This window comes from Schistosoma haematobium, chromosome 1, assembly GCF_000699445.3.
Source record: "Schistosoma haematobium chromosome 1, whole genome shotgun sequence".
NCBI classification, from domain to species: domain Eukaryota; kingdom Metazoa; phylum Platyhelminthes; class Trematoda; order Strigeidida; family Schistosomatidae; genus Schistosoma; species Schistosoma haematobium.
Genome location: NC_067196.1, coordinates 49,860,243 through 49,884,956, shown reverse-complemented (window position 1 = coordinate 49,884,956; position 24,714 = coordinate 49,860,243). Strand labels below are relative to the sequence as shown.

At 36.8% G+C, this 24,714-nt stretch overlaps 2 protein-coding genes across 5 annotated transcripts in view; one reads left to right on the top strand and one right to left on the bottom strand.

Annotated features, from left to right (window-relative positions):
• Positions 1-1,252, bottom strand: part of RCN1_1 (calcineurin inhibitor) — a 37,946-nt gene extending 36,694 nt beyond the window's left edge. Inside the window, exons 1-3 of one of the 4 annotated variants that reach the window (XM_035734023.2) lie at positions 960-1,252; positions 796-926; positions 11-213 (exon numbers count right to left, since the gene is read on the bottom strand). In XM_035734023.2, coding sequence (XP_035590231.2) covers positions 11-213; positions 796-926; positions 960-1,055 — 430 coding nt within the window. In that variant the 5' untranslated portion in view covers positions 1,056-1,252. Of the gene's footprint in view, positions 1-10; positions 214-795 lie in introns of all 4 variants that reach the window. The other 3 variants (XM_051208965.1, XM_051208966.1, XM_051208967.1) reach the window with 3 other exon arrangements.
• Positions 1,253-21,755: 20,503 nt separating this feature from the next.
• MS3_00001498 (uncharacterized protein) lies at positions 21,756-23,339 on the top strand. The gene is made up of 3 exons (XM_051208964.1): positions 21,756-22,009; positions 22,716-22,890; positions 23,082-23,339. Exons 1-3 carry the CDS (start codon positions 21,962-21,964, stop codon positions 23,195-23,197), a joined length of 339 nt encoding a protein of 112 aa, XP_051074377.1. The 5' UTR covers positions 21,756-21,961; the 3' UTR covers positions 23,198-23,339.
• Positions 23,340-24,714: the final 1,375 nt, after the last annotated feature.

Below are 24,714 nucleotides of genomic sequence, written 5' to 3'. Positions count from 1 at the left end.
GTTAACGTACCCTCTAAATCTCCGTCTTCACCAAACAGCTCGTCAACATGTTTCTCCCATGGCAACTTGTCTTCGTCTAGCAATTCAAAATCTTTCCAAGCGCGATCAACATCATCAAGGAGCATTTTTCTGGATACTTTGTTAATCCATACAGTCATTTCTTCGGAAGTGATTTGACCATCATTATTTAAATCAATTTTGTCCACAATCTCACTGAAAAATAATATTCAGAAACTTAAAACCGTTGAACGATGATAGCTATCAGAAAATATTGTTTCGTGCAATGTTTATTTTTGAAGACCGAGAACGGAGTATCCATCGTTCCTGAGCATGACGGACTAATACTAAGTGCCTGGTCAGAAAATGCGTCCAACCATATGTTTGAAGGGGTTGCTATGAAGCGTAAGTTAGGAACAGTTTTGATTCAACAACCGAAGTGATCCAGCCAGTAAGCCTGCTTAATAATGGCTGTACACTAAACGCGAAATTTGTACACCGGGGCACACTCCAGTATGAGGCCAAATCTCATCACATGATAATGTACATCAATAATGTTACTCGATGAAAATTAGGAAAGTCCTAACTATAAACAATTGTTTACAGCTCTGGTTTAGTCCATAGAAAATGAGACATTTCGATTATAAGACGTTTTGAGTTTATGAATATAACCCGGGACAGGTAAAAGCGACTGACTAGCAAACATGCCAGATAAAAACATGAACGCTAATATTAACAATAAAATAAGCAAGTCTGCGTAAAACGCTCTTATGTAGGATAAAGAAAAACGTTAAATACCCCAGTTTTTGTTTGCTTTCTTCCGGTGTTAGATCATCGAATCTCTTGGCCTCGTCTCTCCCCAGAAATGCATCATGATCGTATGCTGCACTGTGTTCACCTTCATGGGTATGTGGTGAATTACTTAAGTCCTAGGAAAATATTTCCAATTGTAAGTAAAATACCTTATCGTTTGTTCGCGGTTTAAATTTCGACTCGACTAACTCAGAACTGAACAGTGTGAACAGTATTACAGCGCAGAACCAACCCAACATCCTCATACTGCACGTTACAATACCAATACAAATTCCGTACGACACTCAGAAAACTATTTATACTCGAAGTTAATGTCCAATATACAACTGACATGTATTGAACATGAAATGTTCAATAAACTTTTGGTATCCATCACTTTTGATAATTTTTTCATTCACTAAGCAAATAATTATCGCACATAAGTCGCTAATTTTTCACGGAGACCTCAGTTCAATCATCAAAAATTTCGTCATGTATTCTGAGTACATGATGCCGTTGCATCTTTTCCTACCGAACTAAAATAATAGGTAAAGTGAAGTAAAATCTTAAAATGAATCTCTCATCAACGATTCTCCTCTTGCGTTCAGCAGCCGTTCACTAACTAAGTGCGAAAATGCTGGATATTTCACACAAACTGTCTAATGAAATGAAGCTGCTTGTGAAGGGCTGTTGAATTGGTATTGAGCATTGGACAAACAATCCGGTAGTTGGGTCACTGAATGTCGAACAGTTTATCGGCCCCCGACAATGTCAAAGACAACTAACGCGTATCAGTTAATCGCATTCCATGAACTTGCATGTGCGGTGGTGGTCGCACTATTTTCTCTGTACCCATTCTTACTATTATATTTCCGTAATAACATCCTTTGTGTTTTACGGTATCAAAGCAACCATATTACCTTGATATGACGGAGGGATAATCCACGTTAGGTGCTGAATGAAAGGTACAACTCTGAAGTTAGCTATTGGTCACAACATTCCCATTTAACTCTAGTAGGTCCCCAATCATACAGCATAGATCATTTACATTAGTGATCTACACGCCATAAATTCACGAACATGTATCTTGCTCCCATAGAGCTTACTTATAACTTCTGGTTTACTACAGGTAGTCGGAGGCGTATGAATATATTTTTATTCATCTTTCAGCTAACCCTGATATTTTTAGCATCTAAATTACTGACATCTTTTGTTCTGGCAAAAAGTTATAATATCTAATTATTTCGTTCGACGAACCAATACTCCGATAAGGTGGTTTTTATTTTTAACTCTGAAGACCACCTAGTTCAATCCATCAGCTTTCATGATCTAGTTAAAGAAGAGTAACATATTATTTGGAGCTCGAAGCTACGTTACGTATCCAATATATAATTAATAAATCGACCACGTTTTTGCGATAAACAATTTTTCAGGTTAATACCCCGACAAATATTCGAGATTCCACCATATCGTTCTATTTTATGACCTAATCAACCAAAGACACACTCAGGCATCCTTGCCGTTTCATAAACTCGTGGTGTGGACTACGCGCTAGTCAAATTAACTCTCTCAGGTTCATCTATTTACATCCTTGGACAAAAAGGCTATTGACTTCAAGTGGTACTGATTTTCAAGTCAGCGACCTACTAATGTATACAAACAATCAGTTTACAATGCAAGATCGGTATCTTCGTCGTCGGATTCTTAGGTGGAACGATGTTACTGACTAATCTCCAGAGTCATAGATTTTGTGTGATAATCTAGAGCCAGCCGGAGTAGTCGTATGATCTAAGGTGACAAGACAATATTTTTCTTAATATCGGATAATTTGATTCCTAGAGAAAAGAAGTATTGAGTTTCCATAGCAGTTAACGTTTGTACTCCTACTGTGAACACAGGCTCCTCGGATAATCACAAACAGCCTATTGTGCTTTAGGGGACAAGCAGCATATTTGTGTATTCAGGCAACATCATATAGGTGTCTAGAAGTCAATAAAACTGTGAAAAAGGTGTAGTGACTCTTTTATCACGAGAACACGACTGGTTTATTGAAAACAATTATTATTATAACCAATTGTGCCAGTGACTGTTTAATGTGCTCTTTGTTTAACTGTGCTAAAAAATATCCATTATTCTTACACTTTGATTTTGACCTCGCGCGAATTCGGTTACGCTCTGTAACCAAGCTTGTATCCTGGCACGATATCGGTATTCTTTCAATACCCCGAGATTGCCAGCAAATATATCTCGACTTGGTCCATTAATTGCCTTCTGATATTTGGCTTCCGCGGGATTTTGTGGATATCCAGGCGCGTGTTTCTCTGTAGCGGTGTTCGTAGTTGATCGCGACTCGACGCCACGCTACAAAGGTTATGAACTTAGCTAGAAATCTTTATGTATTGCAACTGGACTGTCCTGGTATTTGATGTCCCCATTACGTCACGTATAGCATTTAATTAAACTATTCATTTTCACAACCGGGTTTCATATCAAAAGTTGGAATTTTTCTCCGAGTTCTCCCTATCTATTTGATTTGTGCTAATAGGTTTCCCTTTATTAAACTTGGTTACCTAATCTGACAAAACAGACTACGTGACTTCTTTTGTGCTTTTGAAGTCCGACAGCCTGTGGTCGTATGTTCTTCAAAAGTAGCTGAGATAAAGCCTTTAAGTGGTTCAAAAACGAAGACGGCTGTGAACCACTCGACAAATCATGGCCATATTTGTGGTTATTCTTTCATCTTTCTCAGTTAAAATTCAAATCCATTAATATAAATCAAGTGCGTCTAATCATCGATCCAAGCACTTTTGTCCTCTCTACCGCGAACTTCTTACATAAAAGTGATAACCACTTTTAGGCATCAGTAGAGTAAAGTTTAAACTTTTTAACTGAGGTTCTATGTATGTAAAGATCAATTCAAATAGCTCATTCTTCATGCTACACAGAGTCTGAAGAAGCAACCATATTATAGCATTCATTTTATAAGATATATGACAACAGTGGAAACAAATGCTTACTGTGCCGCATAATCTAGAATCTAAACCCTATTCCTTGGTGAAAAATATGAAATCAAAAGCGACTCGTAAGCCGAAAGTAAATGTTTACTTTCAAGCTCATAGGTTGTTGGTATCCTCATGGTTTGGATTTTCCTTGAAACTGCAGGATAATTTGGATTCGAACACCTCATTGCCTTAGTGATTTCAAAAGGTTCGGTATTTGACAGACTTTGATTGTCTTTGAGATGCCGGACGTTGTAAGTAAAACCTAGAGTCCCACTTGGTGACAGTAAGGCGAACTTGTACCCGTTAATTTTTAGGACAATGAAGTATGAGGTGTGACTGGTCTTAGAACATGAATCCAGTGTATTAAATGACAAGAGGTCCTGTTTTTTGTAAAGTTGTGTATCAATTTGTCGTCACTTTCGTACGTTTTAGAAAAAAAAATGGTGAGCTGTTCTTCCTACCAAACGCAATAACTTGTGCGTATTTGTTGAATGTTTTCCTAATTGGTTAGCGGTAGAGAATATCACATGTGAGAATCCATATTTTTTAGGCTTCATCCTCTCAACTTATGTCTGCCTTCAGATGACATTAGATCGATGTTCATGTCACAAATATTGATTGTGCGCTGTAGCTATAGTTATTATCACACATTTTTTGGATATCAGCCAGCTTTGAACACGAGATGGACAGTTAATGAGGGATTACAACCTAGTTACAGAGGTTAGTCCATAAAACTTTCTTATGAAGAAATTGGTGTGTGGTCAAAGTATTGTGCATATTAATGTGCAGGTATTTGTTGGGTGAAGTTAAAGTTTGGTATCAAGAGATGTGACACTGATAAAAGATAAGTTCTAGGTTTTTCCGAGGTATGATGAGGTTATTTTTGGAATCGCTACTTCTCCACTCTGTAGTTGATTTTGGTTATTAAACGTTAATTTTCGTATTTTATTTGCTTGTTACTCACAATTCATCACAATTGCCGTAGTCAAATATAGGTTATTTCCCTCTGGCAGCAAGAGTGTTAGATTTACTATAATCGCTTTTGTACAATCAGAGAAAAATCAAAGTTATGAAAAGACACCAATAATTAGTGTAAGGTCCAAACTACGGTTGGACTGATGGACAGCTGTCTGGATGAGTTAGATACGCTCCCTCGCCCGTTTGAAACCAAAACAAAGTAATTGGGTACGATGACGGTTCTATAATTTATCATGAATTTAAGTGTACATTATTACCTAAACAAATATAACCACTCAGCTATCCAACCAATAATTGTTCAATTGATTAAATCTAAATTACAATAAATAAGAAAGTTGATAAAGGATGCAAGGAAGTTACCAATCACAACAAATAAATGTTATTCTATCCTGTCTGGATAGACCACGTACAGATTCGTTCAAAAGGTAATAATTGGTCGCTCTATAACACAGTGTTTTCAATTCTGGAAGAGTGCTTCACCTCACAACCAAATTGCACAATTCCAGTCAACACAAGTGAAGCAATCAAAAGCAGGAACAAACCAATATGGCTGACTCCAAGACTTAGTATAAAGTAAAACAACATAAGAACAGATCGAGAAGAAACACGAGGAATTAGTGAAGGTGTAGTAAGAACAAAGACCACAGTAAAATACAAATATTAACAATTCAAATGTAATCAAAAACTAATAATGTACAATGAAAGGGATCAATAGAAAAAAGGTCAAGTATGCACATGGAGGGATTTTCACAAACACACAAAACATTCAAAATGGATCTTACAATTAGGCTTAATTCGAAGTACTCTTCGAATTATAACTTAAATAATATATTTTGGCACTAAATGACTCCTAAATATAATTTATCATGGGCAAGGGTGTCGATACCCAATACAGGAGGAAGTGAAAGCGTTTAACTGATGATTAACTGTTACATTGAATACTTACATTTTCACCGTTTTGGATAGATATAACTGTTATACTCAATTTTGGACTTGTTCCTTTAGAATTTTGAACCTGAACATTCTCGGTTTCTTAGTGTTTTGGTTTGGTATGTTGTACGTTTTGCTCCGGAAACCCGAAAATTGTAGGCTTGTAGCGAACTTACAATAATTACTGTTTGAACAATAGCTTTTGAGTTGATTACTTGTAATTTACGAACAAATTAGAATTCGGTTTTCCGGATATTTCGGTGGTGGGTAGTGAGTAGATCAATCTACCGCGCTTCAGTAACGGAATAGAGCAAACTTTAGACATAACGTACCTACCATTTGTTCACAGAATGAATACTGGTGTAGCTTTGAGGTAAACTATCATCGCATAGTGGATGCTTTTAAAGTACATAGCAAAACGGTATGCCTATATGTTGCTGACAGTTATCCGTCATTTTATAAGCAGAAAAAGTTAAACTGTTATTTGCAGTAGGTTTTTATTCACATTGTGGTACAAAACAGTTGTAGCGCGAGATTATCATTTTTAACACAAAGCTTTCAGCACACAATATGGGATGATAGGAAGTATAATGTCCAGGCAAGACCAGGAAGTAAATACTTGAGCTATGATGTTTTGACATTATCAACATGTCTTCATCCAGATCCCAACCACCCGACCGAATTCATTGCATCCGCTTCCTCTCAGAACCGACTTCCACAGGAAGATATGTCAGTTCAGTATCCGCAGCGTAATGGAGAATTACAGACTCAAACAATGCCTGACCTTCTTACGTTTATACTCAATGGAGACGATTGCTCAACCAATATTCAGAGATAGACTATAGATGTCATATACTTTTCTAACTTGTTCACTTGTCCCGGTACCGTTTACCTTTTTTCCACAAATTACCGCACATCACTCGTGCGTGCCCTCTATAGGAGAATCAGGGTTACTAAGGGACTGAAAGGTAAGAAAATGTGTCAAGAATATCCGAGGAAGTGCCACGAGAGAGATAACGGACAGCATGTTGGTGAGGTGCGATTTTGCCGTGCTCTATCTGGCCGTCATGCGTTTACTCACCTACTCCTCTAGCTACCCTAAAGTCCGAAGTAAAGCAGAATCTATTTTTAAAGGGTACAGATAAAATTAGTCAAACTTGGAGAATCGCTTCACTGATCAGACAACATATCCAGGTACAAAAAGGGAACGTACAACTTTCATCTCTGTTCATCCATTTTCCATCTGGCCGTTTTAACACTGCCCCCACGTGTTATTTACGTGATTTTAAATCCGGACTGACAATTAACAAATCGACCACATAATCTCGTGCCTAAAGCACATCTGAAAGGAGGTTAATCATAAACCTTTCAAGTATTCGTGCAGCGTTCCTCAAGCCAAACGGATTGGATGCAATCTCGGACAATCAAAAAGGTATAGTAATATATGTCTTGAGGACATCTTTTTCAGCCACTGAGGTAGTGAGATATGCCCTGATCAAGTCAGTCCTGGTATATATGTTCATACGCTGTAAGCTGTTTCTGAACTATGGATATTATGTATTATGTACCAACTTGATACTTTTTGACAGTTGAGGTATCCGTTATCCCTACCCGAACGCCAGTAACCTTCGTTTTTCTTTGGAACGAAGTTTAGAGGGAATGCACATTGGCTATCAGAAGGAAGGGTAATACCTAGTTGTAGAATGTAGTAGAATACCGCTCCAACGATTTTAATATATATATAGAAGTAGTTGTATTGCAGTCTACGACTAATAAAATATATCAGTTAGAACTTATTTGGAGAGTGAGTAAACCTTCATTGAACCAGTCACTCGTGTTTTCACTTTGCGCAGTGAGAATTGAAGGTGTCCCCGATTGTCAAGTAAAAGCAGTTATACTGCAGATTTATCAGACTAGACACGTACAAATCCCTCAGATATATATATATATAAAACTGATGAAATAAGGTAATTCTGTTGAGGAGACAGTGAATTTATGTCAACCAATGTGTTTGGTACATGTCAAGCATGCTCATCCACCGCCCACATCAACAACCAATGTTGTCTGGTATAAAAGTATATTGCAAGAAATCTATGGGTGGTCACACAAAGACGTGACTGCAGTCCGTATCTGGTAAGACCGATTCTAAATACCAGCTGAATTGAGAAGGACTTATACACTGGCCAAAATGTGGTGGATAGCCATCAGTTGAACGCCAATCGTTGCTGTATTGTTTGGGGACCATGTGCAACGGAGATGCATATTGGCTGTTTCACAGTCTTATAGTCGCATTCTTTTTGGCTAACCTCAGCTTTTGGGGGGCCAGTCGTCGTGCTTTAGAGAATACAGGTGGTCCTGTAGTCGTGATGTGATGTGTAACGTTGCTGGTTACACACGGTAGTTTCGGTTGCGTTTGATGAATGCCAGGATACTTATCGAGTAGTGGTTGATAAAGTGGGTCTATCATATGCTTGATTGTGACTGGGGATAATCTGCAACCGGAAAAAGAAGTTACGCAAACAGATAAATTAGTGTTTCCGTCTACTAGCCTCCGTTCGCGAGTATCGGTGATTAGATTATGGTGTTGTAGAAGGTCCATACCAATGATTGGCATAGAAACATCCGCAACAACGAAGATCCAGTGTATGGGTTTGCGTAAACCCACGTTAAGGTAAACATACCTTTTACCGTATGTGGCGATAGACTTACCGTTTGCCGCCTGTAAGTTTAAAGCCGATTCGTGAAGCCGGTCGTTGGAATTCGCTGGGAGAACGCTAACTTCTGCGCCAGTGTCGACAAGGTAGCAAACTCTCGTTGTCACATCTATGACGTATAACAGACGGCTATGTTCGCCGGCTACGGTTGCCACTAACGCGTGCCGGCTTGGAAGTTTCCCGAGTTGTTTATCGAGTCAGTCGGTTGTGAGTTGAGAAAACTGCAGGGTTTTCTGCAATTTTTGGAAGACTTTCCATACAGGTTATGATACAGGCACCAGTCGGGGTTATCCGTCTCTCATGGTTTAGAGACAGTTCGCTTACGTGAAGTGCTTCTTTGCGGGGTGTGTGACCGTTTACGGTTGTCACAAAATTCAAGATAACGTTTGAGGGTATGACATAACTCTGTTACGTCATTCTGGGTCGTTTGAGACTTTTATTTGACTGGAAAAACCTCGGTATTAGAAGATTTCGTGATTTCTAAGATGCGGTCGGCAGATACAGCCAGCTCGTCTATGAAGTTGTTTTCAAACGAGACAAGCACAGATTGAACCTGTTGAGGAAGTTTGGGTGAGAAAAGTTGTTTGAATAGGCCATCATCGAAGGTTCCTTGGCCGATAACCTCTCTCATTCTTTGCAACATGTCTGTCACAGAACCGTGTTGCAGGTCGCTGTTATTAAGGAGTTGGTCTAACCGTTGTTGATCGGTTAGGTGTCCGCGTTTAAGAATAGATCGTTTAAGTGTTTCGTAGGGTTCCGAAACATCACTAGTAAACATATTAGGTGTTACGTACCTGTTGAATTCGCGTGGTAGTGCCTTGACTACTGCGAGGAATTGTGCACGTATGTCGGCTCCTGTGTAGCAGAACCAGGCTTCGATGTTGTCTGGCCAGAAGGGCATCAGTTGAAACGAAGTCGCGGACATAGTTTTTAGCTTAAGCAACTTGTGTGTCTGTTCAGTCATAGTGAAATATCAAGTACGAGAATGAACGAGTGAAATAAATGTACATATCCAAAAAACGCGGGAAAAATACCACAATGTATAAAAAATTAAAATAAAGCAATGATATATACAATCCCAAAAAGAAACAGAATCACAGTTTGCAATTCGGTGTACCAGATCACGTTAGGCTCACAAATGAATATGCCACGGGTATTCGTAGATTGACAACGCTTAAACCAGTAACACCTACTAATATGAAGCGTACCCACCAAGTGAAATCAAAAGACAGTAGATATATTTGATAGGCTATCAATATATCGAGGATCGTCTGATCTAATCTGAATAGCGATTGCAGGGTTTGTTGAGCACGGCGTTCCCACTCGTGATCTGGTGTTGATGAGTGACTGAGCGACTTCAGCTAGGTGAGTCCATTAAAACTAATGTGGTCAGCATCCAATGTCGAAAACTTACAGAGCTATTTATTTTGGGGATTTATTTACCACTACAAGCTGTTATCAAATGAATTCTACTTATAAGTGGCTCTCTGAGATAACAATCATAAATGAGTTCACTTGATTGACAATTGTTTCTCTACGTGGTGGCAACAACGGCGTAATGGGAAACATTAAATCCGATAGTATTATTCATAAGTAATCCGAGCCAAAACTCCAACATAGTGTGGGAAGGCCTAAAAGGATGTTATGACAATATGATTATCTGCAGTCAAAGGCCGTGGTCAATAAAACAGAAGAGCAGACATCGGAGATAGCGTTTATCTTTCAAAAAGAGCGGGAGTATATATATAGATATAAATAACCAAAAAATTATATCCGTTTATTTCAAACGACACAGAGTAACAATAGATGTTGCATATAAATGTGGTTATATAACGTGTGCGACAAATTAAAACAAAAAAGGTTTTTATTTCATCGTTAAAAAAATCACTAAATACAGATGTCATAATAAACATCAAACATCGAAAAATAACAGAGCAATTGATTATGTGGATTTATCGACTGTTACTCTATGACTCCCCGAAATAATGCAACTTAACCAAGAAGAACTAGATGAGCACGAACGAACGTATTGCATTCGGATTTTGAAACCAGACAGTCATCAAGTACAAACGAATCATTAGTTCATACAAACACCACAATATTACGACTTTTTGGATAGGCTTTGATAGTACATTTGTTGATAATCGTGATTTTTCATTATTGCATTTAATAATCCACCAAGAGTAAATACATTCTGAAAGATTTATCTAACATCATATGATTATTTCCTAAATGATCTATCAGAACTGTTGCATTCTTTGTGAAATACTAATAGTAATGTGTATATGAAAGAAAACATGGTGATGATGTCACAGGTATTCAGTGTTTGACAACGCTTCTACCAGTAACACCTTCTAATATATTTCGTTCCCACCAAGAGAAATCAAAAGACAGAGTCGAGGAGACCGGAAGAGTATATTTGGCGATGACCAATATATCGGAATTCTCTGATCTAATCTGGCTAGCGATTGCGGTTGATGTTGAGCACGGCGTTACCACACGTGATCTGGTGCGGATGCCTGACCGAGCGCATTCAGCTAGATGAGTCCACTAAAACATATGGTCAGCATCCAATGTCGAAAACTTACAGAGCTATTTATTTTAGGGATTTATTTACCGCTACAGATCACTCCCCCCCCTAGTGGGGCAGTGACGACACTAAGACGTGGCCAGCCAGAAGTTTAAACCCAACGAGTTTGTCGTTGGTAAACACTCTTCTGATAGCTTACTAAATTTAGCAGCGTCTGGTCGTCTTTCCTTACTATATGGGACGGAGGTTCAACATAGTAAAAAAAGAAAATGTACAATGAAAATTTCGGATCCTCATAAACGTCATCGTTCTTTTCCAGCCGTCCTGGAAAAGAAAAAAGAAAATGTAAGTGCATGTCGAAATACACTCGTATGTGTGTAAAAGCACAATGTCAGAGAAAAAAATGGAAAATAAACTCATGAACACGTAATAGCGTTAAAAAAATTGTTTTTTTTTGTTTTGTTTTTTTTAAATAGAAATAAAAATATATAAGCATATTAAAATTGTTTTTTTTTTTAAAAAAAATAATATACAATGTCGAGAAGTGCCTTACGTGCAATAGTCGTTTAAATGTTCTGGAAATCTCACCCTTCTTCCAGAACGCGTCGTTTTAAGTTTATTTTCGGATACTGTCGAAGTGTCTTCGTGTGTGCGGATGAGGTATTATAAGTGTCGGAGTCGTGTCGTTCGATTGTACCGAAGGAAAATCGACGTGGATAGGATTTTCTTCTAAATACGCTGCTTTTAAGCGATCGATGCTGATGCTATCGTTGGTTCCGTTCTTATCGACTATAAAGTACTTAGATTCACGTTGAAGAACTTTGAAGGGTCCTTCGTATGCTGATTCGAATGGTCGTCGATGCGAGTCTCGACGAATGAAAACGTGTGTACTATATCGTAAGTCAGGTTGAACGAAAACATCAGTTGATTGAGGTCGAGTGAAAGCAGGTTTAACTGAACGCATTGCGTTTGTAAGCCTGTTCGTGTAGGAGGTTAGATCCATGTTCATTGAAGAGGATGAAGGATCCACGAATTCTCCTGGAAGTCGGAGTGTCGTTCCATAAACGAGTTGAGCCGCAGTGTATCAAATGTCAGCTTTCACTGCATTGCGGATACCTAGTAAGACGAGTGGAAGAGCGTCGGTCCACTGTGAAACGTTTGCTGCTGATAGCGAAGCTTTCAGTCGTCGGTGAAAACGTTCTACCAACCCGTTTGCTTGTGGATGGTAGGCGGTCGTTCGGAATCGAGTGATTCCTAAAAGTGTGGTCAGACGACGGAAAAGATCAGATTCGAACTGACGTCCGCGGTCTGTAGTGATGGTTGAAGGGCAACCGAAGTTTGCTACCCATCGTTCGACGAAGGTGCGGGCCACTGTTTCAGCAGTGATGTCCTTAATAGGTACTGCTTCTGGCCATCGAGTGAAACGGTCAACGCAGGTTAAGAGATAAGAGTATCCATTTGAATCTGGTAAAGGTCCTACCAAATCCAGATGGACATGGTCGAAACGGGCATCGGGAGTTTTAAACGAGCCTAAGGGACATTTATTGTGTCTGATAACCTTAGATTTTTGGCAGCTTACACAGGAGCGTGCCCACTCCCTCACGTCTTTATTCATTCCAGGCCAGCAAAACCGTTCTGCTATAAGCTTGATGGTTGCACGAACACCTGGATGAGAAAGTTTGTGCAATGTGTTGAAGACATTGCGTCGATAATGTTTCGGCACGATTGGGCGATCCCTACCTGTAGATGTGTCACAAAGTAGAGTTTTCTTACCTGTTCCCATCTGTTTGATGCGTAGTTTAAGTGTTGTAGACGATAACTCGTGCTGAAGATCAGTGTCTTCTTTTTGAAGCTCGGCGAGTTTAAGAAGGTCGATTCCTTGGAAACTGTTCAAGGAAGTTATACGAGATAAAGCGTCTGCAACTACATTGTTTGCTCCAGAGATGCGTTGAATGTCTGAAGTAAACTGCGAAATGTAGTCCAGTTGTCGAGACTCACGGGGAGAGTACTTGTCAGAAGGAGAGCTTAACGAGAAAGTGAGCGGTTTATGGTCCGTGAAAAGAGTGAATTCACGACCTTCGATGTAGTGTTGGAAATGCCGTTTAGCACAATACATAGCTAGGAGTTCCCTACCGAATGTGATGTACCTCGATTCGGTGTCTAGCAACCTTCTAGAGAAAAATGCCAAGGGTTGCCAGGAGTTGTTAACCCATTGTTGTAAGACTCCTCCGATTGCCGAGTCGGATGCGTCTACTTCGATGCTAATGGGTGCTCGGGTGTCCTGATGTGCGAGCATTGTTGCTTTAGCAATCAGTTCCTTAACTGTGGAGAATGCTTTTCGTGCGGTGTCGTCCAAATTAATGGATTTCGCATTTCCACGAAGTTGGTCGGTCAGAGGTTTCATAAGTAATGCGCATTTGGGTATGAAACGTCTAAAGAAACTTACGAGGCCGTTGAACGTGCGTAATTGCTTGACAGTGGTCGGTTCTGGGTAATCCAGAATGGCCGCCACTTTGGTCCTAAGAGGTCGAATGCCTTGAGCATCGATAGTGTGTCCCAGAAAGTCTAACGAGTCGGTTCCGAATTGGCATTTCTGAACGTTTACAGTAATGCCATGTTTTTGAAGTCGTTCGAAAACAAGATCCAGATGCTTGAGATGTGTTTCTCTGTCCGGACTTGCGATTAGACAGTCATCAACATACGCGTGTACGAAGTTGAGACCTCGAAAACGTCGTCTATGAATCTTTGGAATGTTTGAGCAGCATTTCTTAGACCGAAAGGCATTCGCAAAAATTCATAGAGTCCGAAGGGAGTTATAATAGCTGTTTTCGGTATGTCGTCAGTAGCCATAGGGATTTGGTTATACGCTTTAACCAAGTCGATTTTCGAAAAGACAGTTGTACCTTTCAAGGTAGCTGTCAAATCGTGAATGTGAGGCAACGGGTAACGATCGGGAATGGTTTTCGCGTTCAATCGCCGATAGTCACCAGTTGGACGCCAATCGTTGCTGTCCTTTTTAGGGACCATGTGCAACGGAGATGCATATGGGCTACTTGACGGTCGTATGATTCCTAAGTCCATCATGTGATCGAATTCGTTTTTCGCTAACCTTAGCTTTTCAGGAGCTAGTCGTCGTGCTTTAGAGAATACAGGTGGTCCTGTAGTCGTGATGTGATGTGTAACGTTGCTGGTTACACACGGTAGTTTCGGTTGAGTTTGTTGTATCCCAGGGTACTTATCGAGTAGTGGTTGATAGAGTGGGTCTATCATATGTTTAACTGTGACTGGGGATACTCTACAACCAGTAAAAGAAGTTACGCAAACGGACAAATTAGTGTTTCCGTCTACTAGCCTCCGTTTGCGCGTGTCGATGATCAGAATATGGTGTTGTAGAAGATCCATACCAATGATTGGCATAGAAACATCTGCAATAACGAAAATCCAGTGGATGGGTTTGCGTAAACCCACGTTAAGGTAAACGTACCTTTTGCCATACGTAGCGATCGGTTTTCCGTTTGCCGCCTGTAAGTTAAAAGCCGATTCGTGAAGCCGGTCGTTAGGATTTGCTGGGAGAACGCTAACTTCTGCGCCAGTGTCGACGAGGTAGCGAACTCTCGTTGTCACATCTGTGACGAATAACAGACGGCTTTGTTCGCCGGCTACGGTTGCCGTTAACGCGTGTCGGCTTGGAAGTTTCCCGAATTGTTTTTCGAATCGGTCGGTTTCGTGTTGGGAAAATTGCAGGGTTTTCTGCAATTTCTGGAAAACTTTCCATACTGGTTATGATACCAGCACCAGTCGGGGTTATCTGTCTCTCGTGGTCTAGAGACAGATCGCTTACGAGAAATGCTTCTACGTGGTGTGCGCGATCTCTTACGGTCGGTACGAAGACTAAGATAACGCGTGAGTGTGTGACATAAGTCGGTTATATCATTCTGAGTCGTGTGAGGCTTTTCTTTGACTGAAAATACCTCGGTAGTAGATTTCGTAATTTCTAAAATGCGGTCGGCAGATGCAGCTAGCTCGTCTAAGCCGTTGTTCTGGAACGAGACCAGAACTGCTTGCACCTGTTGGGGAAGTTTTGACAAGAAGAGTTGTTTGAATAGACCTTCGTCGAAAGTTCTTGGGCCTATTACCTCTCTCATCCGTTGCAACATGTCCGTCGCAGAACCGTGTTGCAGGTCGATGTTATTGAAGAGTTGATCTAACCTTTGTCGATCGGTTAGATCTCCTCGTTTGAGAATCGAGCGTTTTAAGATTTCGTAAGGATCGGAAACATCACTAGTAAACATACTAGGTGTTACGTACCTGTTGAATTCGCGCGGTAGTGCCTTGACTACTGCGAGGAATTGTGCACGTGTGTCGATCACGCCGTGCTCGGAGAAGTCGGCTTCTGCGTAGCAAAACCAGGCTTCGATGTTGTCGGGCCAGAAAGGCATCAGTTGAAACGAAGGTGGGGACAAAGTCTTAAGCTTGAGTACTTTAGGTGTCTGTTCAGTCATGATGAAGTATGAAGTACGATAATGAACGAGGGGAAAATATATATATATCGAAGAAAAAACACGAAAAAAAATCACAATGTTTAAAAAAAAATAAAAAATAAGGCAATGATATATAAAAATCCCAAAAAGGAACAGACTCACAGTTGCAATTAGGTGTATCAGATCACGTCGGGTTCACCAATGATGATGTCACAGGTATTCAGTGTTTGACAACGCTTCTACCAGTAACACCTTCTAATATATTTCGTTCCCACCAAGAGAAATCAAAAGACAGAGTCGAGGAGACCGGAAGAGTATATTTGGCGATGACCAATATATCGGAATTCTCTGATCTAATCTGGCTAGCGATTGCGGTTGATGTTGAGCACGGCGTTACCACACGTGATCTGGTGCGGATGCCTGACCGAGCGCATTCAGCTAGATGAGTCCACTAAAACATATGGTCAGCATCCAATGTCGAAAACTTACAGAGCTATTTATTTTAGGGATTTATTTACCGCTACAATGGCAATCATATCAGACAAATGATTGATATGGTTCAAACAGTCTGTATCATCAAATAATTCTTATTTCCTGACAAATATGTCAACTTGTTAAAATAAATAAGTTGCGAAAATCATGTCAAGTTACTACTGGTTTATATAAGTCCATATATACATACATCGTAAATAGGTCAACTTGTATACTGAAATTCCTAATCACAAATGTATAAACCACACAACAATTCAACTTAATACTTATTATTAGGCAAGTTAACTGAATCTTCTTTTCATACTGTAGACGAAATGCATTAGATAAAAATGGTAGGTAAGTAAGCGTAAAATAAGTGTGTATACCGATGTGAATACTTTATTCGACACAAGTATGTTTGTCGATGACCATTTAATCAGTTTGTTGAAGGGTCCTATAAAGGACTGTGCTTTGTTCACTTTGAATGTGAGTTGATATCTACTATGAAAAAACACAGGGTAATATTATCAATCAGATGGAATATAATACTGCACAGCATTGTCTCTACATCATATCATGTTTGTTTTGTTTTTATATTTCATGCAACTAGTTCCCTTTACGAATTTGTCTATTTTTATACTATTACCGTTATTATTATTATTATTATTATTATTATTATTATTTTTATTTTTATTGATAGTCAAACTGTACAAATTAAAAAGTACGTTAAATTTTCCTAAATGTCAGTTTATTTTTTTTTACCGAAAAATTTGTATTTGTAGAAGTTCTCATGCAGTACAGACAATATGAACTCACTTATTAATGTCAAGTGAATAATGTTTACCACAGAAAATCAACAGTTTATGAAGAGAATTCAGACACATAGATACCATTGTGTTAAAATTAATGTTAAGTGAATAATGTTTACCATTGAATTCAGACACCCGGAAACCAAAATTTTACAATCGATTTAAATTATTGTTCACAATACTACTCATAGAAAACTGAAGATCTAAGTTACTACATCGTTGAGGAGTATTCTATGACAAATATACCCATTGAAATATAAAATAAGAAAGATTGGTTCGACGAAGTGTTCTATTTTTGGTGAATTTATTTTCAAAGCTGTACGATCGCAAATATATATGCTTATTTTTCTGGATGATGATAATAATTACAATAATAGTGATAGTGAAATTCTGTTAAACATGGTAACAGCGAGGTAGAATAAACAAAGGTATTAAGAAAAATTACTTTTTTATTATCAGGGAAACTAATAATAGTTTCAAGGAGGAAGAATGTATTTGTAAAATCTCAGCAAATGGATTTTGAAGTTAATCCAACGTTTCGCCTGGCAATCTGGTCCAAGCTTTTTCAAGGAATTATAATTTAAACTAGTACATCTTGATGGTTTTCACTATTTCCGCAAAGCAATAAAATTTGTAGATTTGACTGCCTACCATAAATACATAAAACTAATATCCCACTAAGAACTGTGGTTAACTATACAAATTCATCAACCAAAAGTGTTTCTAAATACTTACCCAAGATTCTTAAACCATATGAAAGTGTAATCAAATATGGAATATAAAGTTGATGACACTTTTGTCATTATAATGATTGTTTAAAATTAATATATTCCGGAAGTTAACATATTCATGGAAATATCTAGATTAGAGGTTAGCATATCTCCACTCCACCAAAGCAACAGTGGCCAAGAATTTGATAACCAGAGTTCAAAAACTCGTCACTGAACTAAATGATATATAAACTGAAATGAATTTATTTATATCCACTCTAGTGACGAATAATTATCCGAGGGATTTTATAAAAAGAATAATTAAGAACGAAGACCAAAAAGATAAACGAGAAGAATGAGTTGACACAGTGGTTCGATAAGAAACTCAATAATCAAACACCATTTGAACGCGGGTCACTCAATCAAAGGCTGCATAATGCAGCTTTATTGTATCTTCTTAACATTCCTAAGCAATAGCTACACATCTAGAAAAACCAGATATGTGTCCAAAAAAGTTGGTAAAACCTCCTATTTTACCATGATCTTAATGTCTCATAATTTACATTCTCCTTCAAATTTTTATTACTTGACAGCCATCTGCTACCCGGATTACCAGGCGAAACGTTGGATTAACTTCAAAATCCATTTGCTGAGATTTTACAAATACATTCTTCCTCCTTGAAACTATTATTAGTTTCCCTGATAATAAAAAAGTAATTTTTCTTAATACCTTTGTTTATTCTACCTCGCTGTTACCATGTTTAACAGAATTTCACTATCACTATTATTGTAATTATTATCATCATCCAGAAAAATAAGCATATATATTTGCGATCGTACAGCTTTGAAAATAAATTCACCAAAAATAGAACACTTCGTCGAACCAATCTTTCTTATTTTATATTTCAATGGGTATATTTGTCATAGAATACTCCTCAACGATGTAGTAACTTAGATCTTCAGTTTTCTATGAGTAGTATTGTGAACAATAATTTAAATCGATTGTAAAATTTTGGTTTCCGGGTGTCTGAATTCAATGGTAAACATTATTCACTTAACATTAATTTTAACACAATGGTATCTATGTGTCTGAATTCTCTTCATAAACTGTTGATTTTCTGTGGTAAACATTATTCACTTGACATTAATAAGTGAGTTCATATTGTCTGTACTGCATGAGAACTTCTACAAATACAAATTTTTCGGTAAAAAAAAATAAACTGACATTTAGGAAAATTTAACGTACTTTTTAATTTGTACAGTTTGACTATCAATAAAAATAAAAATAATAATAATAATAATAATAATAATAATAATAATAATAACGGTAATAGTATAAAAATAGACAAATTCGTAAAGGGAACTAGTTGCATGAAATATAAAAACAAAACAAACATGATATGATGTAGAGACAATGCTGTGCAGTATTATATTCCATCTGATTGATAATATTACCCTGTGTTTTTTCATAGTAGATATCAACTCACATTCAAAGTGAACAAAGCACAGTCCTTTATAGGACCCTTCAACAAACTGATTAAATGGTCATCGACAAACATACTTGTGTCGAATAAAGTATTCACATCGGTATACACACTTATTTTACGCTTACTTACCTACCATTTTTATCTAATGCATTTCGTCTACAGTATGAAAAGAAGATTCAGTTAACTTGCCTAATAATAAGTATTAAGTTGAATTGTTGTGTGGTTTATACATTTGTGATTAGGAATTTCAGTATACAAGTTGACCTATTTACGATGTATGTATATATGGACTTATATAAACCAGTAGTAACTTGACATGATTTTCGCAACTTATTTATTTTAACAAGTTGACATATTTGTCAGGAAATAAGAATTATTTGATGATACAGACTGTTTGAACCATATCAATCATTTGTCTGATATGAATGCCATGTTTTCTTTCATATACACATTACTATTAGTATTTCACAAAGAATGCAACAGTTCTGATAGATCATTTAGGAAATAATCATATGATGTTAGATAAATCTTTCAGAATGTACTTACTCTTGGTGGATTATTAAATGCAATAATGAAAAATCACGATTATCAACAAATGTACTATCAAAGCCTATCCAAAAAGTCGTAATATTGTGGTGTTTGTATGAACTAATGATTCGTTTGTACTTGATGACTGTCTGGTTTCAAAATCCGAATGCAATACGTTCGTTCGTGCTCATCTAGTTCTTCTTGGTTAAATTGCGTTATTTCTGTAATTCCTGGTTTGTACTATCATTCAATTACTTCAAACTACCACAGAAATTTAATGTGATACATATTTTGTTAAAGAGTGTTCATGACGCAATGAACTGTTAATTAAGTGTTTTTGGTGTGTCATATGGATGTCCGTTGTTTCTCAAGATATAATTTGTAATGTTAATGAGTCGCATGCTTTGTATATTTTATCAATAATAAATGGAATTTTACGACAAGGAGCTGTTCCTATTATTTTAAATGTGATTTGTTGTTGCGCAGGCGGATGATTTAGGTAAACTTTTTTTGTCTGACTAAGCGATTCAGCTCAGAGGATAAATCGCTTATGAAGATATTTACTACTTAGATAACAGATTTCCTTTGACTAACGCCAGCTGTATTTACCCGTATCTTCTGTGACATGCATATAAGAAAAATATGCAGGGTATTATTTAAAAGAACCTAAAATCAGACACCAACTAATTCTACAGTGAGTGTTTTCACATTACCGAACAGGGTCAGAATTTAATCCGTTTCAAAAATTGTCTACTACTGTTGAGTGAATTTTAGTTAAAAATGTCATAAAAGACGTTCTTTATTGTACATGTAATTCCCAAAACACTGGTTTTTGTGCTTCCCATAAAACTGAATCAATTTTTGTTTTACATATTACTGACAATGAAAATCGGGCAATCAAATTTCGTTTACTAATATTTAGTTGATCAGATGAGGTTTATTGGACGAATTTGATTTTCTTCTTCTTCTTCTTCTTCTTCTTCTTCTTCTTCTTCTTATTCTTATTATTATTATTATTATTATTATTATTATTATTATTATTATTATTATTATTAGGTAACATATACTTGACAATTATTTATGCAAAGTGAATTATCATTGATTACAGTCAAAATAGTGGTCAAATGTGCTTTCAACAACTAAAAACAATTAAATAACTTATTTAAACTAATGTGTTTAAATTACTATTTCAACAGCTTATAGATAATGATCAAGTCGAAACTAATCATTCACTGAAAAAGTAGACAAAGATAAAACTTGATTAAATTTCAGTTTCAATTCAAGTTTCACTAATCGTATATACATTCCAGTGAATTTAATTGTTTGATTTCTTAATTAAGTGCATCGGCTTAGTGGTCAATTTCAATTGTGCTAAGAGTGGATCAACAACCTTATTAGAATAATAAAGTTTATCAGTTTATACCTCATCATAAATTTCCTGCCTTTTAAACACTTGGAGTTCGTTTTATCTATGACATCCATTTGTACATGTCTTTTGGACTATTTGAAACAGGCATAATTTATTGTTAATACATCACTTAGTCTATTTACATGCGATCAATATTTCATGGAATCAACTCATTTCACCAGTTCAGTGACTTCATATAACTTTCATTGTATTTTCGTAATGTCATCAAATATTGTTTACTGCCATTTATTTTTCTGTACATTTGCTCAGAATAGAAGCCGGTGGCAATCCTGCTGTAACCTTCTTTTACTTTTTTCATAAAAAGTAGTTGTATCTTCCTTAACTGAAAGAATTCTTCTAGTTGTACCTTTCCGTTTCCTCCATTATTACTATTATTGCACTACCTTACACGAATCTTTGGTCGTTATTGTTCATTTTTCCTTATACGCACCCTACCTTCTTTTTTCTCTTCCCATCCTCATTGTTTTGTGTGGCGCATATATATTTGGTGCCCCCTTGTAACAATATTTATGCGTTCAAACAAATAAATAATCAATAAATATTTCTATATATTCGGTGTTTTATAGAATATTGAGTGGCGAATTGATGGCAATTATTTCATTCCACCAGATTTTACCAAAAACTTCACATTCTACTGAGCACATCATCTAATGTCAATTTTAAGATTACAAGTAAAGAACTGTATGCTACGATAATAATTTACAATACTATACTTATTAAATCTTAACTCATATGAGCGTTGTCTTAGGAACTTAGAAGATTTTTTAAAGTCTATTTCTTTAGGTTGTGGGCCATCTGATTGGTTTAACTGTCTAGGTTAAAATATTACCAAATAACCAATTAAACAAACAGATCTCAGACGGGTAGAGAAACTTGAAATTGGGACAGCCTTTACAATCCTAACGACTGTTGTTGTTCAGCACAATAGGTAAAGATTAAAATATCAGACCCTTACCACCCCTCTCGAACAATCACCATCAAGCAAAATACTCTGATAGGTGGAACGACAACTGATCGATGTGGATTAGCTTGAAGCGACAAGTTGTTCACAAACTCACATGCACACATAAGCGACAGAGTCAACTATAAATATTCAGTCAGTTATGGTTCTTTATCGAGTTACAGAAATGTGTCGCAAGTGCTTTGAACAGGTGAGTTTCTCTCTTGATAATATTAGCTTTGCGCTGTTATTGTCGTAACAGGATCGTAAACATGATTTCCTAAAATATAAACAATAGTGTTTAAGTGCATAGAACTCAACTGCATTCCGTCAACTAAAGCTTTATGATAAGTAGATTAATACTATCACAGAATATGAGTTCCGAATATATAATAGCCATATTATATTTGCGGATATTTTATCATCAATGTTTCTTTAGACAATCTGATCGAAAAAAATATTGAGGTTCTCGAAGTAGGTCATTAGATACCCATACCTTGTACCCTAGATATGAAGTAAAATTTGCCTCGGTATGTTAACCATGAGTTTTCATGTGGAGATAGACATACAACGTATCTGTTATTGTTTCTATCCATATGAGAGCTTAAGACAATGGCTATGCCGTTTGATCAACCGACCCACATTGCAGCAGGATGTTAGATAGGGTGCTAAAGACTTAATGACAGGCAACTAAATTGTCAGTGCACACATCACAAGACTACCAAAATAAGTGTGGCTGGCACAATTGCTGGAATTGATTCACGCTATGATAAAGTTAGTTAGCATGCAATTAAGTACTAAGATAACACTATCAAATCAAAAAAGTGAAGTGTTTTATTTTTTCAACCAAAAGCATTCAAGGTTCTTGTAGCTCAAACTATTATTCAGAAAAATCGATCTTACAATTTTTTTTACAGAAATGGCCATCATCACTCTCCTACCATGATGACAAGTTTGAAGAAGAGACGTTAAAACAAGACAGAGAAATCAAAGATGTCGTGGAGGGTCTTCACCAACTATCACTCCCGTGTCGTGATGACAAATTTAAAATAAGATCATCAAGACAATGTGAAGCCGAACGTGTTATAGACGGTATTCAAAGTTTTTGGTGTAAAACTAAGTCCAGGTTGACCTAAGTTTGTCATGTATAGGAAATTTGTTTACTCACAATGTCCGCGTTTACATATAAATAAGTGTTTTTTATGGTTGATCTAGAATTCTGTTCAGTTTGATACGATGGTTCAGATGATTATTTAATTTTTTTAAAATCTTTTTGATTTTAGATTGTATGAATGGCTTGGCTGTTGTAGGGGGTGTAGTTTTGGGAGCGGCTGCGTTGTTCGGTATTGGGCTCGCTGTTGGTCTCGGTTCGAAAGAGTTGAGACGTCGCAGATATTGACTTGAAATTTCATTATATGTCATAAAATAAACAATCATTTTTAATCCAAACTTTCTTTTGACTAAAGCTCGTTCCTATGTCACTTAATACTGAGTATTTGAGATATCATGAAGTTGAGAACGAATCGTTTCGCGGATGGTGGGATAAAAGTTTTTCTACGTTATTAATCTTAAATGCATGTGGTGTCGAAAATACGCAATACAAGCTTAAGAAACGGGGACGACATAGATAGTAAGCCGCACGTTGATATGAACAGCGGATGCGATGGTATTTAGATTAAGTACAGGACTGAGTGAGCAAGACGACATTAATGTCTGTGGATTTTTCATACTGTTGATAAGTCGATAAAATCGAGATATATGTAATGTGAGAATCTGACATTACTCGTACTTCGCTAACTCATGTTAGGTTGTAAGCGTATGGCAATGAAGTAATCGAAAATACGTGAATTTCTTATTTGTACTGTATTTATTTGTCAGATAATTTTAGGTGTATTCACAATGAAACTGGTTACAACTTGCACATTTTCTCCTCGATCGTAAAGACCCCTCATCCAGTTACTATATGTTTGTATGTGTTCATTGGTGATAGTATGATCTATGTATTCATTATCACATTTACGGAGTGTGACCTACATATGTCATTATGTATCACTTATTTTCATGAGCAAATAAATTCAACTTACACGTAAGTGATCTTAAACAAGATGATGTAACACATAATAATATTATTGACTATATAACCACATGTTCGCACAGTCAAGCGTTTCAGAAAGTTGTCTGATGGTATAGTTTAGGTAAGACGTATAAACACTTAGCCCATAAAGCATTAGTTCAGTTTTTCATTTATTCATTGATTGCGACTACTTGGATAGAGTATATTCGAATGCTTATGTCATTTGTGTAAAGAAACACTTGAAATGGTAGATGTCATGTAATGTGCAAGTGTTTTATTCTTTCGATGTGTTTCAGTACAGAAATTAATAAGTCGTTACAAAATCCATTTTTTTCTATTCGTACATTCTTCATAGTCTACGATGAAAGAGAGAACACCAATTAAACATAAATAAAGCCTGAAAGAGTTACTTCTTTATCTTCGCTCTGTCTTTCATGAGTAATAACTGCTATATTGATCTGAGAAATGAGTGAATGTATTGTGACATATATATTCAGTGAGTTTCGTAAGGACACACTTTATATATAATCACATATCCAATATCTATCGTTACTCTGTATCAATGGTAAAGAAACGGATATGATTGTTTTCCTATATATATATATATATATATATATATATATATATATATATATATATATATATACACTAACGCGATTATTAAGAATAGACGCTCTCTTTATTATTATTATTATTATTATTATTATTATTATTATTATTATTATTAGCTTTATTCAGTATTATATTTTTGGTACAATATAGAATTCTCAGCACAAAGTATTTCATAAAGTTTCTGTTTCTTACTTCTTGGTCGATCCTGACGATAAATATTGAGTGACCGC